Source organism: Megalobrama amblycephala, linkage group LG13, assembly GCF_018812025.1.
Source record: "Megalobrama amblycephala isolate DHTTF-2021 linkage group LG13, ASM1881202v1, whole genome shotgun sequence".
Taxonomy (NCBI): domain Eukaryota; kingdom Metazoa; phylum Chordata; class Actinopteri; order Cypriniformes; family Xenocyprididae; genus Megalobrama; species Megalobrama amblycephala.
The window spans coordinates 20,028,290-20,047,135 of NC_063056.1; the positions used below are offsets into that span (position 1 = coordinate 20,028,290).

At 37.3% G+C, this 18,846-nt stretch overlaps 1 protein-coding gene across 1 annotated transcript; it reads right to left on the reverse strand.

Annotated features, from left to right (window-relative positions):
* Nucleotides 1–1,737: 1,737 nt before the first annotated feature.
* Nucleotides 1,738–7,145, reverse strand: LOC125242909. Its single transcript, XM_048152010.1, has 10 exons — nucleotides 7,013–7,145; nucleotides 6,474–6,782; nucleotides 5,997–6,305; nucleotides 5,615–5,707; nucleotides 5,175–5,243; nucleotides 4,895–4,948; nucleotides 2,920–3,003; nucleotides 2,529–2,557; nucleotides 2,204–2,272; nucleotides 1,738–2,013 (listed from the first exon to the last, which is right to left on the reverse strand). Exons 1-10 carry the CDS (start codon nucleotides 7,071–7,073, stop codon nucleotides 1,903–1,905), a joined length of 1,188 nt encoding a protein of 395 aa, XP_048007967.1. The 5' UTR covers nucleotides 7,074–7,145; the 3' UTR covers nucleotides 1,738–1,902.
* Nucleotides 7,146–18,846: the final 11,701 nt, after the last annotated feature.

The window sequence follows — 18,846 nt, forward strand, 5'->3', positions numbered from 1 at the left end:
TAAACAAGCACAGTTTTTGTATGTCTACATCAATTTTACACACATGGGTCAAAAATGACCCGTATTCATTTCCTATGTTATTTCAATCATGACTGAGTGTTTCTTCGCTGAATCTTTGAAAGAAATGTAATTTGTCATTTATTTATTCCAGGTATTCCTTAAATATCTTGTTTTTGATTTTCACAAATCATAACTTTTGTATTTCTACATCAATTTTACACACATGGGTCAAAAATGACCCATAGAAACCTTTGCAAATTTTCGCAAGTAGGAACATATTTACTGCAGACAACTATTCATCCGCCAAACATTTCACCTCTCAACATGGCTGCTTTTGTATATTTGATGGATGAAAGTCATATTATATTTCATATAATAGGCTATATATTATATTTCATAATCTTTATTTTTTGTCATAAACCAATGCTACTGGTCACCTTTTACATCTATCAGTGTTCCTAAAAAGTAACAGTTTTGAACAAGGTTTCTGTCCAACAGTGAAAATATATAATAAGTGTATTTGAATATGAATATTTGAATATTCTTGTGCTTTTGATTTTCTTTATCTAGAGTGTTAGCATCTGGTCCTCAACAGAACTGAGGTGGATGATGACATCACTGTAAAAAAAAGTTGAAAGTATACTTTGCGCACAGTCAAACACAATTTAAATGTGTATGTGCACATACACAGTTACAGAAATCTGGTGGAAATTATAAAAAGTTACAAAAATCTGTATGCTGACCCTCACGTACGCATAAAACACGAAGTATACTTTGGCCTTTAGAAAGATAATGACACAAAAAAAAATGTCATTCAAAAAGAAAGGAAATATTTAAATAAGGATTTGTTTGAGTAATACCTGGAATAATGAATGATGAAATTAATTTATTGTAATATATGAGATATAGAAAATAATAACTCATTCAGGTCACTTTAGAACACTGACAGATTTAAAGGGTGACCAATTGCATTGATTTATGACAAAAAATAAAAAATTATGAAATATATAGCCTAATATATTAAATATAATAAGACTTGCATCCATGAAATATACAAAAGTAGCCTCGTTAAGATGTGAAATGTGTGGCAGATGAACAGTTGTCTGCAGTAAATATGTTCCTACTTGCAAAAATTTGCAAATATTAAAGATTTCTATATGGGTCATTTTTGACCCATGTGTGTAAAATTGATGTAGAAACTGCGTTTGTTTATAAAGTAAGAAATAAAAAATGAACAATTATTTGTAGAAAATCAAAAACAAGATATTTAATGAATACCTGGAATAAATAAATGACAAAATACATTTCTTTCAAAGATTCAGTGAAGAAACACTCAGTCATGATTGAAATTACATAGGAAATGAATACGGGTCATTTTTGACCCATGTGTGTAAAATTGATGTAGACATACAAAAACTGTGTTTGTTTATAAAGTAAAAAAGAAAAAAATGAACATAATGATTTTTGACAATCAAAAACAAGATATTTAAGGAATACCTGGAATAAATGAATGATAAAATACATTTCTTTTATAGATTTAGCAAAGAAACACTCAACCATGATTGAAATTACATAGGAAATGAATACGGGTCATTTTTGACCCATGTTGCGCATTAGAAGGGTAGTGATAGAAAAATTATTTTTATTCAAAAAGTAAGAAAAAAAAATTAAAATGAGGATTTGTGATGATCAAAAAGAAGTTAATTGAGGAATACCTGGAATACTGAATGATGAAATTAATTTCTTGCAAAGATATAGAAAATAAAAACTCAGCCGGGTCATTTTTGACCCATGTTATGCATCAAAGGGTTAACATGTGAAAGACAGTAATTATAATGGCACTGAATAAAACCCTAAGGAGTCAATTATACAAGGTCTTTGTATAATAAATGACTGTTTTACTTATTTGTGATGGTTCTTGTTCACAGAGGCATAAAGTTGACTGCAGTTATCCTGAGGTCCAGCTGTTGCTCCTCTGATGGAAGCATAAGTCACTTTATCATCACCATGAACCTGAATGAACATCACAGATATTGTCAAACAAGTTTCAAAATACAACCCACAAATATTACAGCCTCTTGTTAGATTTTAACTCAAGAGAAGAACTGCATTTTAGAATAAAACTGAATTAGGTATAGCCTACAAACTATTATGTTGAGAGAATGTGGATGGTATTAGTAGACACAAGGAAGTGTTTACTCACCTTGTTCTTTTTGGCTTTGTTTTTACTGTACTTGACAACCTCAGTATAAATCACATCATCTTTCTGCTCCTGGACAATGAAGATATGGTGAACCAAGTTATTATGAAATACTGGAAATGTTGCATCATTGAGTCCAATATATTTATTCTTATCTGTGACATTTAAACAAGAAACGGTACAAAAAAGCATACTAACTTGACATTTAGCTGATGCTTTTATCGACTAAAAACTACACATTTTACAGGGATAGTTCACTGGAGCAGTGATTATGGACACAATAAGGATATAACATATAACATATATATAACATATCTTTGACACTTACCACAGAGTCATCAGTCCCTCTTCTGTTATCTGAAAAATAATGCCTCATGAAATAGGAATACTTATGATAAAAAAAACAAAAAAAGACAACAAAAAAACAACAACACAAAATGTCTGTAATGCAAGTTGTCTAGTAAAATTCTAATGCTGTAGAAACTTTTTTGTCTTGTTAATTGATTAGTTTTCACTTATTACAAGAATTATGAAAATTAAAATTACATAATTTTCAAATCAGTAAAATCTTATAAACCATTAAACCAAACACTTTTACATCTTCCCAAATTTCTATGATAAAACTGAAACTGATGCGCTTGTCTAGAAATACTTAAAGTCAGATTTCTTGGATTTTTTCTTGGATCTGTTGTAACAAAATACAGAGAAGTAAAACTCACCAGATTTTTTTTTACGTATCGCCCAAAGAATAACAGCAAGAAGGAGAACAGCCAATGCAGAAACAACACCAACAATCACAGTCACTGAGGGAGAGACAATAGAGGAACATGTTCAAATCCAGATGAAAACAACTGCAGAACGTCTACTGTATATTACTATAATTTTACCAAAGATATAAAAACAATGGTAACACTTTACAATAAGGGTGCACTAATGTGCATTAATTCATGCTTAACTAATGCACAGATAATCATGATTTAATGACTCATGAAGAACTAAACCATTAATGAATGATTATTGCATAAGAAATAAAGAGTCTAAATGATTAATAGATTAAGTAATATATGAATTGCTATTAATGAAATGTGTCATAATGTATTAATTCCTTAATAACATATTTTATTAACTAAAAGTTTAAATTAATGTGTTAACTCCAACAATGGTTTGAAGCCATATACTTCAACTTTCAGTTGTCTGCTTTAATTAATCATTAACTAATGATTTGAAAATGCATCATTATGTTTTGACTTTACTTGTTGAGGCACATGACTAACTGTTAAGTAATATGTAATTAATAGGTTTTGACTGTTGCACATGCAGTGAGTGTAATGACAGAGAATGTGTTTGAAGGATGTAAGTTGGGCAGCACACAAATATGAGCACACCAGAATCTGAACTACAGATTGATGTTGCACTGTGTTTAATCTGGTACACCTGTTTACACTGGACATGACAGACCATTGCAAGTCCATTTGTCCAACATAACAGAAATGACGTTTTGTTGTGTTGTGTTGCGTCATGCCGCATACAGTGTAGTATCTCTATCACTGTTTTTAATGGGTTCTATTCTCTTTGTCCGGTCTTGACACAGTGTGCCCGGCCGTATGTTCTCAGTGTTCCACCTTTGAATCCTTGACCTCAAGCATGAACAACAAGGTTCTGGATGCAGCAGTTCATCTGGTAAAGTGGAATCACGGTTGTAGATAGTTGGAAATTGTATTCCATGGCTTAGTGTGGATGTCAAACACCATTAACATATTACTTAACAATTAGTTAATAGTCATGTGCCTCCACAAGTAAAGTCATAACATAATGATACATTTCAAAATCATTAGCTATTGATTAATCAAAGCAGACAGCTGGAAGTTGAAGTACATGGCTTCAAACCATTGTGGTAATTAACACATTAACTTACACTATTAGTTAATAAAATACGCTATTAAGGAATTAATGCATTATGACACATTTAATTAATAACAATTAATATATTACTTAATCTATTAATCATATAAACTCTGTATTAGTTGCTGATGCGGTAATCATTAATTAATGGTTTAGTTTTTCATGAGTCATACATTAAAACATGATTATCTGTGCATTAGTTAAGCATGGATTAATGCATATTAGTGCACCAGTATTGTAAAGTGTTACCAAAAACAACTACTGACAGACACATAAATCCATATTTGTGGATAATGAGTTTACAAAAAGCTTTTCTTGCTTAGTTTACAGCTGTTACAACTGTTGCCACTTTGGGTGTTTCTAGGCATGGGGAACTAAGTGAATGCCAATAGGGTGTCACCATCAGGCAGTCCAGATGTTGCTAGTTGTGTTTGAATTAAACAAAACAAAGTGAATCTGAATTATTCCAGAGAACAGCATATTTTGACATGTGTTGAAAGTCATCTGCACAATTTACCCCCTATGTTTATATATGTCATGACACAGATTGTTTATGATTGTTTGAATGAGACTGATGTCTCATTGATCTTATTATTAAAGAGTTACTTTTCACTAGCAGTAGCATTAGTTTTCATTTTGATGGATGGTTGGTTATGTGTATAAGAGGAATAACAATGTTTAGTGTCAAAGTTTATTATAAGCTGCTCTAAAATCTCCAGAGAGGAATCAATAATTCACACAACCCCAGTGTGTGAATAAACACACTAACTTGAGAATTACTCGCATACATACCTTGATTAAGAGACTCTGCAGTAGCTGGAATCTGTGTTTTCTCTGTGATTGATGCTATAGAGGATGGATATTGTGTAAATTCAAAAATACTAACTGATCACACTAAAACATTAAGTTATAGATATTCCTTTTACAAACTATTTAAAATATTTAATAAAAGATTTATTTAAAATATTGTTGTCACAAGGTTTGTGAAAAGCTTCTCAACAAAGGAATATGTAGATAGCAGTTCTACTGTTACTCTGTAAAGCACTGAAATGAGAAAGACAGACATAAATACCTTGCTGTGTAACTGAAGATCTTTGTGCAGCTGAAGTCACACCAGAGTTTGAGGTAATGATCCGATTATCTGTATCGTTTTAAGGGAGTTTTTTGTTCAGATGCACCATATTGTAAAAATACAAAATATATGAAATACTGTATTGTCTTGCTTTTTATTCAACACCTCTGGTTAGCAAAAACTTTTTTAATTGTTCAATTACCCCATCATGTGTTACATCCTATTATGGATGGTTTTACAAATGTGAAAACATTTGTGTATACGCAGACTTTAAGGATGAAATCTATGCAAAGTTTTATACATGAGGCCCCAGGACTCGATCCCACTGACAAATCTGTTTAAACAGTTACTTTCCAGATAAAATATGATGATAAAAAGTTTATGAGAGCCAGTGTAAACCACTGAGGTAAGAGACTGATGCTGTGTGACTGATCATGTACCTGGTTGTGTCGGAGCTGCTGCTGTAGTTCGGCTTGATTTCTTCTCAGAGTTTGATCTGCTGACTGGAATCAGTGTTGTTGAATCAACTGGAGCTGCAGAAGATGAATGTTCAGGACATAAACATAATTTTAAACTCAATCATTACATCACATGGCATGCAGTTTGTGTTTAATCATCAGTATTTACAGTGCAGTTGTTGAGAAGAGAGGTGTTACTATAACCACATGAAACAGTTTATGCCTCATTTATATAAGAGTGAAACAAAGTGAGCTGAAGCCCATAAACCTTCAGTTTGTTCTGAATGAATGACATTATGAACAATCATGTCATGTCTCTGTTTCAGAGTCTTCTGAAATTGATTTAAGAGCGTTTTTTTAATACCTGAATACTTGACAGTATATGTGGCTGAGGTCTTCAGTTGGTTTCTCTGAGTAACCTGACATCTCCACTCTCTGTTGAGATCTTCATTCAGGAGTGTTGTAGTCAGAGTGATGTTACAGTGTGTTGAGGAGAATGATATCTGATATCTGGAGTCTGTCATCACACTAACACGAGCCTGATTCACCCAGGCCAGCTGAATTCCCTCAGTACGGACCAAAGTATCACAAGAAACTCCATCATAATACAACTGACAGTAGAGAGTCACAGAGCTGCCTAGGCTGATCTCAGTCTGTGAGGGTGATGAAGAGACTGAAACAGAAAATAAGACAGAAATCAAATGTCAGATTCAGGCTTTTCAGTAAAGAGTTCAAAGAGAGAATGGTTTTCTTTCAAAATTGAACATATAATCATATAATTAATTCATAATGAACATTAATTAATTAATTCAGTAATCAAATAATTTACAAAAACACTGACCATGAAGAAAATGCAGATAAACAGGTGAATCAGTTCCTTCTTGTTTTCCATTCACAAATTGTCGGCAGGTGTAAAGCCCATAATCTTCTTGTGTGATTTTCTTGATGTTCAGAGAGCAGTCAGACCCCAGACTCAGTCTCTCACGTCTCTCTGTGTCATTCCTCTTTATCCCTCCAGTAATCAGTTCAACTGTCTCTGAATGTCTGGTATAGATCCATGTAGTTGATGTGCAGCCAGAAAGAGCATTATTACAGGGCAGACGGACATTTTCACCAGAACTGCTGAACACATGAGTTACTTCTGCTTCACCTACATAATATAAAACAGTAAAATAATAGGGTTAATTTTAACTTTTAATACAATAACACGTGGTCGCTGGCAAACAGACGAAGAAGAAGAAGAAGAAGAAAGTTAATTCAAATACAAGGTTTAATGACAATAATTCAGGAACAGGTAGCAACACACACATGACATGTACGAAACCGGACACTGAACTGAAAACAAGTATGAACTCTTTAAAGATTAAAAGATTTCTTTACCTTTCAGAAGTGGACAGAGAATAATCAGTCCCAGCAGACACATGTGACACTGATCAGCCATTTTCTGTTTCTGTCAGTCTTTCTTTTCTTTATGTTTTTTCTTTAAACATCATCAGCCCCTCCTGTGGTTGTTAACTTCCTCTGATCTGACCAACTGACTGTTTACTGCTGACACTATGATACAGCTGCATTTAACTGATGCATGATAAAGAAGTGTCTATAATATAACCTACTGTTTAAAGCAGTTTGGTTTGTTCTAGGTCTAATTTAGCCAGAAGCCACTGAAACTCATGACTGCAGTTTTCAGGTGTACTGAAATAAATGGATACAGCAATTGAAAAAAATAATAATAATAAAGAAATAAGAAAAATTGGCTACATTTTTTTTTAACATAAAGGTAATTTATTTGTTCTTTTTCTCCAAAGACTGAATGTAATTGAAAGTTATTTATTATTTTATGGTATCACCATAACTGCTTTGAACAGATTATGCTGCCACAAGGCAAACTCAGAGACAAGGGAGGGTTGGAACCAAATGCAGAAGGTGTATTAAAATAATACCAAAATTCAATTTACTACTAAACTGAAAGACAAAATACAAGGACACTGAACTGAGAACACCAATATCACAGCCAGGAAAAGAAATGCCAGGGGTTCTTCTCAATAGCCTATATTCAAATTTATGCTTCCTTGTTTCCTCACTCCTTCATCCTCCAGTCATGTGTGACCTGGAAAAAGAAAGCCATTTTGAAGGAGATATAAATTCTCTAATTGCACCATGAGGAGGTGAGGAACGAGGAGTAAGGAAGCTTCCTGAAGACTCATGTGTATCCTATGCAGAAGTTTGTCTTGTCAAAAAACCTGACAAACTTATCATTTCTTCTCCCCTTCACATCTGTCACAATAATTTTATTTTATGTCTTACATTTGCATTTTAAATAAACCTTCACATATTTCAACAGAGCATCTTGCTTTATTATTTATTATGTACTATGTTTATTATGTACAACATAAGGGCAAATGTTGAGTGCAACTGATGATGCTTTGAAGTGATGCTTGAGTGATGTTACATCCAGAGACATATTCTTTTATTATTATTATGTGTGAGTTATTGACTTTGTCAAAAGTATGTATCATTGTTGTTAAATAACTGTGTGCTGTGGTGTGTTTTTTCCTGTTTTTTTTTTTTTTTTTTCTGTTCATTTTTGGCTCCTCCAACTCATTCTCTCTGACAGCTAATTGTTCCCAACTGTGCCTGGTTACCAACCAGGAGTGAGGCAGCATAAAAAACTCACAGATGTTGAGAAACATTCGCTGTGTCCTGCCCATATTTTTTGTTGAATTTTTTGTTTTATCTTCTGAAAGTGAATGTGTTTGCATTGCTCTATAAGCTGAGGTAATGTACTTTACTGCAATAGTAATGTCAATGCTTATCTTGCTTATCTTAAATTAAGGTTTATGTGTTCATTTACAAGTGGTTCATATTTACAACTTAAACCTGATATTATCTTGATTATTTTTGTTTGTTTTGGAAGCTGTGGGGAAGTGGGAGACATTTTTTGATTTATTCTGTTTTTCTCCTGTTTTGTGGCCAGGTTGGGAGTGAGAGACCATTTACATGACACTGTTTTCAACTAAAAACGTAAAAAATGTTATGCTTTTGGCTGTTTATTTACACGACAATGACGTTTTGGGGGGCCTGAAAAGGTAAACTTTTGAAAACTGCTTTCAAAAAGTGCAAGTTTTTTGAAAATGTGTAAACTCAGTGTAAACTACATAAACAGTCTACAGGCTAGTAGAGTTTCTTGATAAAAATGCCATCAACTAGCCTGACTTGCATATACAGCATTTTTAATCATTTTCCTGGATCCGTGTGAATAAGAATCATTTTGACTTTGTCATCTGTACAAGAAAAACACAAAGGAAAACTTCTCCATTTTTAGTACATCATTGTCATGTAAACGTACACAGAATGTATGTTTCTGTTCTTAACTTTATTTTCTTCAGCAATTTAGGGGCTGTTTACACAACACCATTTTCAACTAAAAATGAAAGACTTTTTATGTGTTTTGGCTAAATAAAAAACAGGGAATGTTACACATTCTATGCTAATAATAACAATATATTTATATCAGGCGTGAGAACTCTCCACTCTGTGTGTGCAGTTCTCACCCAATCATCTCAAAACACATGAACAAACACATTCACATTAGTAAAATATTTGAGTATTATAAGGAGCTTCAAGTTTTGCCTGATAATTGTGTATTGTAACTAAAGTAGTTGTGTTCATTTATTGTTCTTGTTTTTTTTTCCTCAGCCCTAATGTTTGTAGTATTTTCAGTTGTAGTATTTTGAGCACTATGTTGACGTTTGGAAACACGTTAGTAAAGAGCGCGAGAACTGTTAGTTTGACCACAGCGTGTGGGTTGTGATTGTTATCTCTGAACCCAGTTTAGACCGGTGGCTGTGAACTCTCACACATTCTGATGTCAGTTTCTCTTCTTTAAGTGAGCATGCTGCATGGCATTAATCTCTATTTTTACAGTTCATGATAGCATAGTTTCAACATGCTTAATAAGATAAACTAATTTAATTTAACTAAACAATTTGCAAATACTCAAATTAATTTGGAACCATTCTGTTTCACATCAGGTGATTATTGTGGTAGTATCAAGGTCAGATTTATATCACCTAAGTGTCTAAGTGTGTGCTGCTGGTTCTCTGCCAGAAAGTTCATCAGTCTTGGTGTCATAGTGAAGAAGTTAGAAAAATAAGTAGCATCCTCATCTAGGTTCAGGCCCTAATCTGCTCTCACTATCATTACTGGATCTCACACTCGACTGCCCTCTAATGAATGACTAAAGGTCAGAACAGCAAAATCAGGAATCAGGTCTCTCAGTAGATAAATAATAAATAATCAGTCAGTCAGTCACATTTATTTACACAGAATAAAATTATAAAATGCAACACTTTTGTTTTTGCCCCGATTTTTCATGAGCTGAACTCAAAGATCTAAAACTTTTTCTACAAAAGGCCTATTTCTCCGAAAAACCAGTATCTGGTGTGACCACCATTTGTCTCATGAGTGCAACACATCTCCATCGCATAGAGTTGATCAGGTTGTTGATTGTGGCCTGTGGAATGTTGGTCCACTCCTCTTCAATGGCTGTGCGAAGTTGCTGGATATTGGCAAGAACTGGAACACGCTGTCGTATAAGCCGATCCAGAGTACCCATACTCATGTTCGGTGAGTATGCTGGCCATGCAAGAACAGGGATGTTTTCAACTTCCAGGAATTGTGTACAGATTCTTGCAACATGGGGCCGTGCATTATCATGCTGTAACATGAGGTGATGGTCGTGGATGAATAGCACAACAACGGGCCTCAAGATCTCGTCACGGTATCTCTGTGCATTCAAAATAACATCAATAAAATGCACCTGTGTTCATTGTCCATAACATATGCCTGCCCATACCATAACCCCACCGCCACCATAGGCCACTCAATCCACAACGTTGACATCAGCAAACCCGCTCAACCACACAACGCCATACACGCTGTCTGCCATCTGCCCTGTACAGTGAAAACTGGGATTCATCCGTGAAGAGAACACCTCTCCAAAGTGAGAGACGTCATCGAATGTGAGCATTTGCCCTCTCAAGTCGGTTACGATGACGAACTGCAGTCAGGTCGAGACCCCGATGAGGATGACGAGCATACAGATGAACTTCCCTGAGACGGTTTCTGACAGTTTGTGCATAAATTCTTTGGTTATGCTAACCGATTGTTGCAGCAGCTGTCTGGGTGTCTGGTCTCAGACGATCTTGGAGGTGAAGATGCTGGATGTGGAGGTCCTGGGCTGGTGTGGTTACACGTGGCCTGCGGTTGTGAAGCCGGTTGGATGTACTGCCAAATTCTCTGAAACGCCTTTGGAGATGGCTTATGGTAGAGAAATGAACATTCAATTCACGGGCAACAGCTCTGGTGGACATTTCTGCAGTCAGCATGCCAATTGCACACTCCCTCAAAACTTGTGTGATAAAACTGCACATTTTAGAGTGGCCTTTCATTGTGGCCAGCCTAAGACACACCTGTGCAATAATCATGCTATCTAATCAGCATCTTGATATGCCACACCTGTGAGGTGGATGGATTATCTCGGCAGAGAAGTGCTCACTAATGCAGATTTAGACAGATTTGTGAACAATATTTGAGAGAAATAGGCCTTTTGTGTACATAAAAAAGTCTTAGATCTTTGAGTTCAGCTCATGAAAAAAGGGGGCAAAAACAAAAGTGTTGCATTTATAATTTTGTTCAGTGTATAAAGCACATTTAAAAATAACAGCTGTTGGCCAATCATCAAGGGTAAAACAGACAACACTGAGGGAAAATGAGCAATATCACACTTGTAGCAGTGTGATATGGCTGTACATCAGCAGGGCTGTGATTTCAGCCGTAGGTAATCAGAGCATGCTGATATACAGCCATATCACATGGCTACAAGTGTGATATTGCATTTATACAACAGTTTGAAGGCACAATTGTGTAAATAATTAACAACAACAACAACAACGGAGTGTCTTTTAACACCCTCTTTTGAGAGGAAATACTTCCTTCTGCCATGGATTCAAATCTCAGTTTGACAGTTTAACAGCTGAGCCCAAGCCTCCGTTACTGATTCTAAAACATCATATGTCAAAGGTACAAAAGATTCAGTCAGATGTACAAAAGCAGATCTCTAGTTAGTACAGGTTTTAATTTCAATGTAAATATAAAGTTATGAAACGTAATATGGCCCTTAAGCCAAATCTATTACCTCTTGAAGAAGTAATATATTTATAAGACCAAATATGGCCGTTTGATATCCCCCAAAACGAATTATAACTCATGTTTAAACACTATCTACATTAGAGCCAGTGGCAAATTCCTGAAGGACTGGCCGAGAATACGATGTTCTCTGTGGGTACATGAGCGCTGAATGGTCGCTGACAGCCTGAAGCTCATTCCGAAAACGTCTAAACAAATTTTCAAATAGGTGATATGTTTACATGTAAATCGCATATCTGAGGTCTAAACAACTATATTCTCGCCTAAAAAAAACTCTTAAAACTACTTTTCATTACAAAATAACAGTAGTAGGGTACATCTGGGCTAAAGGAGCCACGGGGCAAAAGGCGCTTTTGATTTTATTTTCCTCTACACCACTGGATGGCACAAAAACTTGCCGCAGCACTTTCCTAAATATCCGCTTTCCAAAATGCATGTGAAAATCTGTCTGATCCTTGACACGATTGCGGGCAGCAACGCAAAGTTGATTCTGAGGTAGTTTGATGATCTAATATTTGATGTTTTTTAAAATGTTGTTGATTTAAGTAGCAAATGAGAATCTATTAAATTAATCTTTGTATTTTCAGACAAAGATCTTCTTAATGATTTTCAGTTTTGTTTAAGGTAATTTAAGCAACAGTTTTTCAATAACGAAAGAATATGTAAAAGTATGGTATTTGGGGTAAAAAGCGCCCCTGCTGTTGGGGCAAAAGGCACAATAATTAACATGATAATGAATAGCTGGCTGACTTTTCCATCCGTTGACGTGACATGTTTAGATTCAGAAGGTAAATATCATATATCAAATTGGTATCCAAACAATCATATTATAATAAAATATATAGCCTATTATCATTTAATAATAAAATATAATTTATTGTTACTACTGTAAATCTATATTAAATATTATGGGATCTCCTTCAATGTTTTCTGAATCTTTACTTTTTAAAGTAATTTTGTTTCTGTATTTTTAAAATATATTTTTATATTAACATAGGCCTGTTTTAATGACAGTATATGAACACAAATGAATTCTTTAATTAATCAAAATAAACAGAAAATAGTACAAACTTTGCTAAAGTGATTCTTTTGAAAAAGTATTAACCTAGACATTATTAAAAACATATTATTTTAGCTAAAGTATTTGTATAAATACTGTGTGCATTTTACCCCATGTGTGGGGTAAAAGGCCCCCCTCACCACCTCATACATTTATAATATTTTGTACAGTTTTAAAAGTTAGCATTTTTGTTAAAACAACCCAATCACTGGGATTGTCCATTTTCAACCCAACTTGGGTTGTTTTAACACAGCATTTTTAGAGTGTAGTGACAGGCCTAATATACAGTGGCAAATTTTTCCAGAGCTGTGGAGCAGTTACTGAGAAAGCTCTGCTAACTCTCAAGTTGAGGCATGACCTGGGAACAGTCAACTGTGAACTTTTTGGATGATCAGATGATATATATATATATATATATATATATATATATATATATATATATTCGAAATTGGACTTGTTTACTGAAAACAGAGTTCTCCACACTTCCAAAGGGCATAAAAAAAATAAAATAATAACACAACACTGTTTTCAACTAAAAACGGAAAACTTTTTATGTGTTTTGGCTGTTCATTTACATGACAACTGTGTTTTGGGGGACTGAAAATGCAAACTTTTGAAAGTTTTCGCAGATCTTTGTGAACGGGGATTATTTTGACAAGGTTGCCGTCTGTACAAAGGAGAACCTTTTCCATTTTTAGTTTATTGTTGTGTAAACATACCCTTAGAACACCAAATAAATAAATAAATACTCATAGATATGGTAGATCAATTGATGTTATTTCTACAGGTTCTGACAGATAATTCCAGCAACATCCGAACATGGTGTTTGGTTCTTTACTTTTTACTCTTTATATTATGGTTTCTTAGTTGTAGTATTTTCAGAGCTTTGAGCAAATGTTGAGGTTTGGAAACATGTTAGTAAAGAGTGAGAGGACTGTTAGTTTGAACACACTGGTGAGTTTGACCACAGCATGTGGGTTGTGATTGTTATCTCTGATGTCATCACTTTATACTGATGGCTGTGAACTCTTACACATTTTGATGTCAGTTACTCTTCTTTAAGTGGGCTGCTACATGGCTTTAAACTCTGTATCTTTTCAGTTCATGATAGCATACTTTCAACATATTTAATAAAGAGAAGTTAAACCAATTTAATTTAACTAAACAATTTGCAAATACTCAAATTATTATGGACCCATTCTGTTCCACATCAGGTGATTATTGTGGTAGTATCGAGGTCAAATTTAAATAAGTATCTAAGTGTGTGCTGCTGGTTCTCTGCCAGAATCACATGTTCATCAGACATTGGTGTCATAGTGAACAGGATAGAAAAAAAAGTATCAGCCAAAATCAAAAATGTTTTCATTGGGTGATGGAGCTGCACACATCCTGTTCAGGCCCTAATCTGCTCTCACTGTCATTACTGGATCTCACACTCGACTGCCCTCTAATGAATGACTGAAGGTCAGAACAGCAGATTCAGTACAGAATCATGTCTCTCAGTAGATAAATAATAATATAAATATCAGTCAGTCAGTCACATTTATTTATAAAGCACATTTAAAAATAACAGCTGTTGGCCAAAGTGCTCTACAACATCAAAGTTAAAACAGACAACACTGAGGGTAAAACAAAATATAAAACACAATCAAAAACAATGTACAATGAAGGGCTGGATGCTCAGTTTCTGTGGTCATTACCTTTTAGGATCACAGAGGATCACTTTACTTATAGGGTTAGTCATTCTAAAAATTTTAAACATATTTTCAGTCTAAATTTCACAGAAGCCATAAATAAGTTACAAATCTCTATAGATAAATGGAGGGTTTTTCTGTTATCTTTAGGTCAATGTCATTGAAATGGTCTCTCTGCCTCGCTTTATCTTATATACAGTTGTGCTCAAAATTATTCATACCCTTGGTAAATATGACCAAAGAAGGCTGTGAAAATAAATCTGCATAGTTAATCATTTTGATCTTTTATTTTAGGGGGGGGGGGGGGGATCTCATTATGAAAGAAATGTTTTTCTCTAATACACATTGCTCACAATTAATCATACCCTTTTATTCAATACTTTTTGCAAACTCCTTTTCCCAAGAGAACAGCTCTGAGTCTTCACCTATAATGCCTGATGAGTTTGGAGAACACCTGACAAGAGATCAGAGACCATTCCTTCATGCTGAATCTCTCCAGATCCTTCAGATTCCCAGCTCTATGTTGGTGCTTCTTCTCTTCAGTTCACTCCACTCATTTTCTTTAGGGTTCAGGTCAGGGGACTGGGACAGTCATGGCAGAAGCTTCATTTTGTGCTCAGTGACACATTTTTGTGTTGATTTTGATGTTTGTTTTGGATCATTGTCCTGATGGAAGATCCAACTACGGCCCATTATTGGATTTCTAGCAGGGAAAGTTAGGTTTTGATTTTCTATCTGTTGGTATTTGATAGAATCCCTGATACCATGTTTCTGAACAAGATGTCCGGGATCTCCGGCAGAAAAAATAGGCCCACAACATTAAAGATCCAGCAGTATATTTCATTGTACACATGGGGTACTTTTAACCCCTGTGTGCACCAAACCAATCTTGAGTGTTTGCTGATAAAAAGCTCATTTTTTTTAGTTTCATCTGACCACTGATTATAGTAGTGTCAGTTACTTTTCAAATGTTCTATGGTCAGATGAAAGAAAAAAAAACAGCAAACACTCAGGATTGGTTTGGTATGCAAAATATGCAAATATCACAAAGACCTTATTTAGACACAGAGACCTTATTTTGCATATTGAACATCAAGCATTTTATTAAAGTAAATTGACAGAACATTTTCAAAATATAAACCAAAAATAGCACTGTTAAGTTGAAATAATCTAAAAAAACAAAACAAAGTTTTAATAAAGGATTTATTTTAGTGGTTTGGGGAATTATTGCAGAAGTTATGCTTATGGGTTTAGAACGAAACATAGGCTAACCAGAAAGTTAAATGCAAGAACTGCAATAATGTCTCATCATTTCTCATCAAGTGATTCATCATTTAATGTAATAATGTTTCTCTCTGTGTCTGTGCTGTAGTTCCTGAGAGTTTAACCCTGAAAAATCCTGGAGAGTCATACTTAAAAGTGTCTCCAGGGGGCGCCAGAGTCCAACAAGCTGACAGAATGTCTGGTCTGTATAAAGACTTCAATCCAGGTACAGTTCCAGTGGAAAACTTCCAAACTGGCCAGCACTACTGGGAAATAGAGGTCAATAAAAAGCCAGACTGGACTGTAGGAGTTAAGATGGGTTCAGAAAAAGAGAATGAGATCCTGCTCCACCTTAAACACAATAAAGGATACGATCTGTCTTGTGATGGAAAGGTACTCGAGTACTCGAGACAAACCAGAGAAAATAGGGTTGTATCTGAACTGTGAGAGAAAGCAGGTGTCGTTCTATAACGCTGACAACATGTTTCGGTTTCGGTAACCTTGCTGTCTCAGTCTGGTGCCGGGACTTTATCTGGATGGAACGAATAGTGACCCTCTCACTGTCTGCTCATATGAGTTTAACTCAAAGATGAGATTAAAATAAAAACGTTTTGATCTTTCTAACTTTATCTGGTAAATGACACATCATGATCGCAGGAAATATAATTTAATTTTAGCTTCTTGAAGTTTTTGTGTGATTCGCTGAATGCAACAATGACAACATGAAAAGATACAAGAGAAATATTGATTTTTTTTTTCTTCAGATTAATTTATTGATTGCATGCAAGTCTCAACTGAATAGTTATTATAGACTATGATGTGAGAAGTGGGCAATTAGGTTTCTTCCTTTTCTGAGGTATTTTTGATTTATTTTCAGTTTTAGCTGGCTAATTTCTGTCACGATCACCTGTGAGAGTGCCTTCAGCCTCTAGAGGGCACTCCTTCCCGGACTCATTGTTTCACTCATTTCATGAACTACATTTCCCATATACACTCCCTGGACTAATTACCATTCATCATTGCACCCAGCTGTTTTGTGTTTGTTAATTAGTGTTTGTCTATTTAATCTCAGTTGTGTCTGTCCCTGGTTGTGGTTCGTTGTATTTGTTACGTGCACTGTTTATATCTCTGGCTTGTTGTTTTGTGGACTGATTACCTGGATTTTGACCTCTTGCCTGCCTTGGATTACGTTTCTGGACTCCCCAATAAATACTTATGCTGCACTTGGATCTGTTACATCTTGTTCTTGTGCACCCGTGACAGAACGAACCACCACTATGCAAGGATCCAGCAGCAGGAGACTCCGGTCATCAGTGGGGGCTGAGGAGGCTCAGGCCCTTTTGGCGACTCTCCGCCAGAGGAGAATGGGAGTGCGGGCATTCGTCCAGAAGTTCTGGTCACGGGCGGAGGGGTATGGTCTCTCTGATACGGTCCTCAAAGACACTATTAATAACTGTCTGGATAGACCTCTGCCGCAGTGGGAGATGGAGCTGGTAAGGGGGTTAAACTTTTGGAATTTCTCCAATTACCTGCATCTGCGTGGGAATGGGCCGCTTCGACTACCTCCAGCACCCGCTCCAGCCCGTGTGCCCGCTCCAGCCCGTGTGTCCTTTCCAAGGCCTGCTCCAGTCCATGAGTGCGTCCCAGCCCGTGAATCCGCTTCAGAGGCCTCAGAGGAGGTTGGCACTGAGTCTCCGCTTCCCACATCTAAAAGGAGGAAGAGGAGGAGGAAGGCTTCCATTCCCCAAAACCCGGAGGCCTTTCCAGAGCCCGCTCCAGCCAGTGAGTCCACTCCAGAGCCCGCTCCAGCCAGTGAGTCCACTCCAAGCCCGCTCCAGCCAGTGAGTCCACTCCAGAGCCCGCTCCAGCCAGTGAGTCCACTCCAGAGCCCGCTCCAGCCAGTGAGTCCACTCCAGAGCCCGCTCCAGCCAGTGAGTCCACTCCAGAGCCCGCTCCAGCCAGTGAGTCCAGCTCCAGAGCCCGAGTCCAGCCAGTCCAAGCCCGCTCCAGCCAGTGAGTCCACTCCAGAGCCCGCTCCAGCCAGTGAGTCCACTCCAGAGCCCGCTCCAGCCAGTGAGTCCACTCCAGAGCCCGCTCCAGCCAGTGAGTCCACTCCAGAGCCCGCTCCAGCCAGTGAGTCCACTCCAGAGCCCGCTCCAGCCAGTGAGTCCACTCCAGAGCCCGCTCCAGCCAGTGAGTCCACTCCAGAGCCCGCTCCAGCCAGTGAGTCCACTCCAGCATGCTCTCCCTGTCAGTCCCGTGATGGCCAGGAGGGCTGTCTTCACTTTTTATATTTTGGCTGTCTTGCGTGCCTGGAGGATGCACTCAGAACAGCCCGAGCCCGCTTCAGCCAGTGAGTCCACTCCAGCCAGTGAGTCCACTCCAGCCAGTGAGTCCACTCCAGCCAGTGAGTCCACTCCAGCCAGTGAGTCCACTCCAGCCAGTGAGTCCACTCCAGCCAGTGAGTCCACTCCAGCCAGTGAGTCCACTCCAGCCAGTGAGTCCACTCCAGCCAGTGAGTCCACTCCAGCCAGTGAGTCCACTCCAGCCAGTGAGTCCACTCCAGCCAGTGAGTCCACTCCAGCCAGTGAGTCCACTCCAGCCAGTGAGTCCACTCCAGCCAGTGAGTCCACTCCAGCCAGTGAGTCCACTCCAGCCAGTGAGTCCACTCCAGCCAGTGAGTCCACTCCAGCCAGTGAGTCCACTCCAGCCAGTGAGTCCACTCCAGCCAGTGAGTCCACTCCAGCCAGTGAGTCCACTCCAGCCAGTGAGTCCACTCCAGCCAGTGAGTCCACTCCAGCCAGTGAGTCCACTCCAGCCAGTGAGTCCACTCCAGCCAGTGAGTCCACTCCAGCCAGTGAGTCCACTCCAGCCAGTGAGTCCACTCCAGCCAGTGAGTCCACTCCAGCCAGTGAGTCCACTCCAGCCAGTGAGTCCACTCCAGCCAGTGAGTCTCCAGCCAGTCCACTCCAGCCAGTGAGTCCACTCCA

Bases quoted from the DNA above. Each gene is read 5' to 3' on its own strand.
- LOC125242909 (XM_048152010.1), bottom strand. From the start codon at position 7,073: ATGGCTGATCAGTGTCACATGTGTCTGCTGGGACTGATTATTCTCTGT. The intron at 6,783-7,012 runs GTAAAGAAATCT...TATATTATGTAG, and splicing joins TCTCTGTCCACTTCTGAAAG to GTGAAGCAGAAGTAACTCAT. The intron at 6,306-6,473 runs GTCAGTGTTTTT...TTTCTGTTTCAG, and splicing joins TTATCTGCATTTTCTTCATG to TCTCTTCATCACCCTCACAG.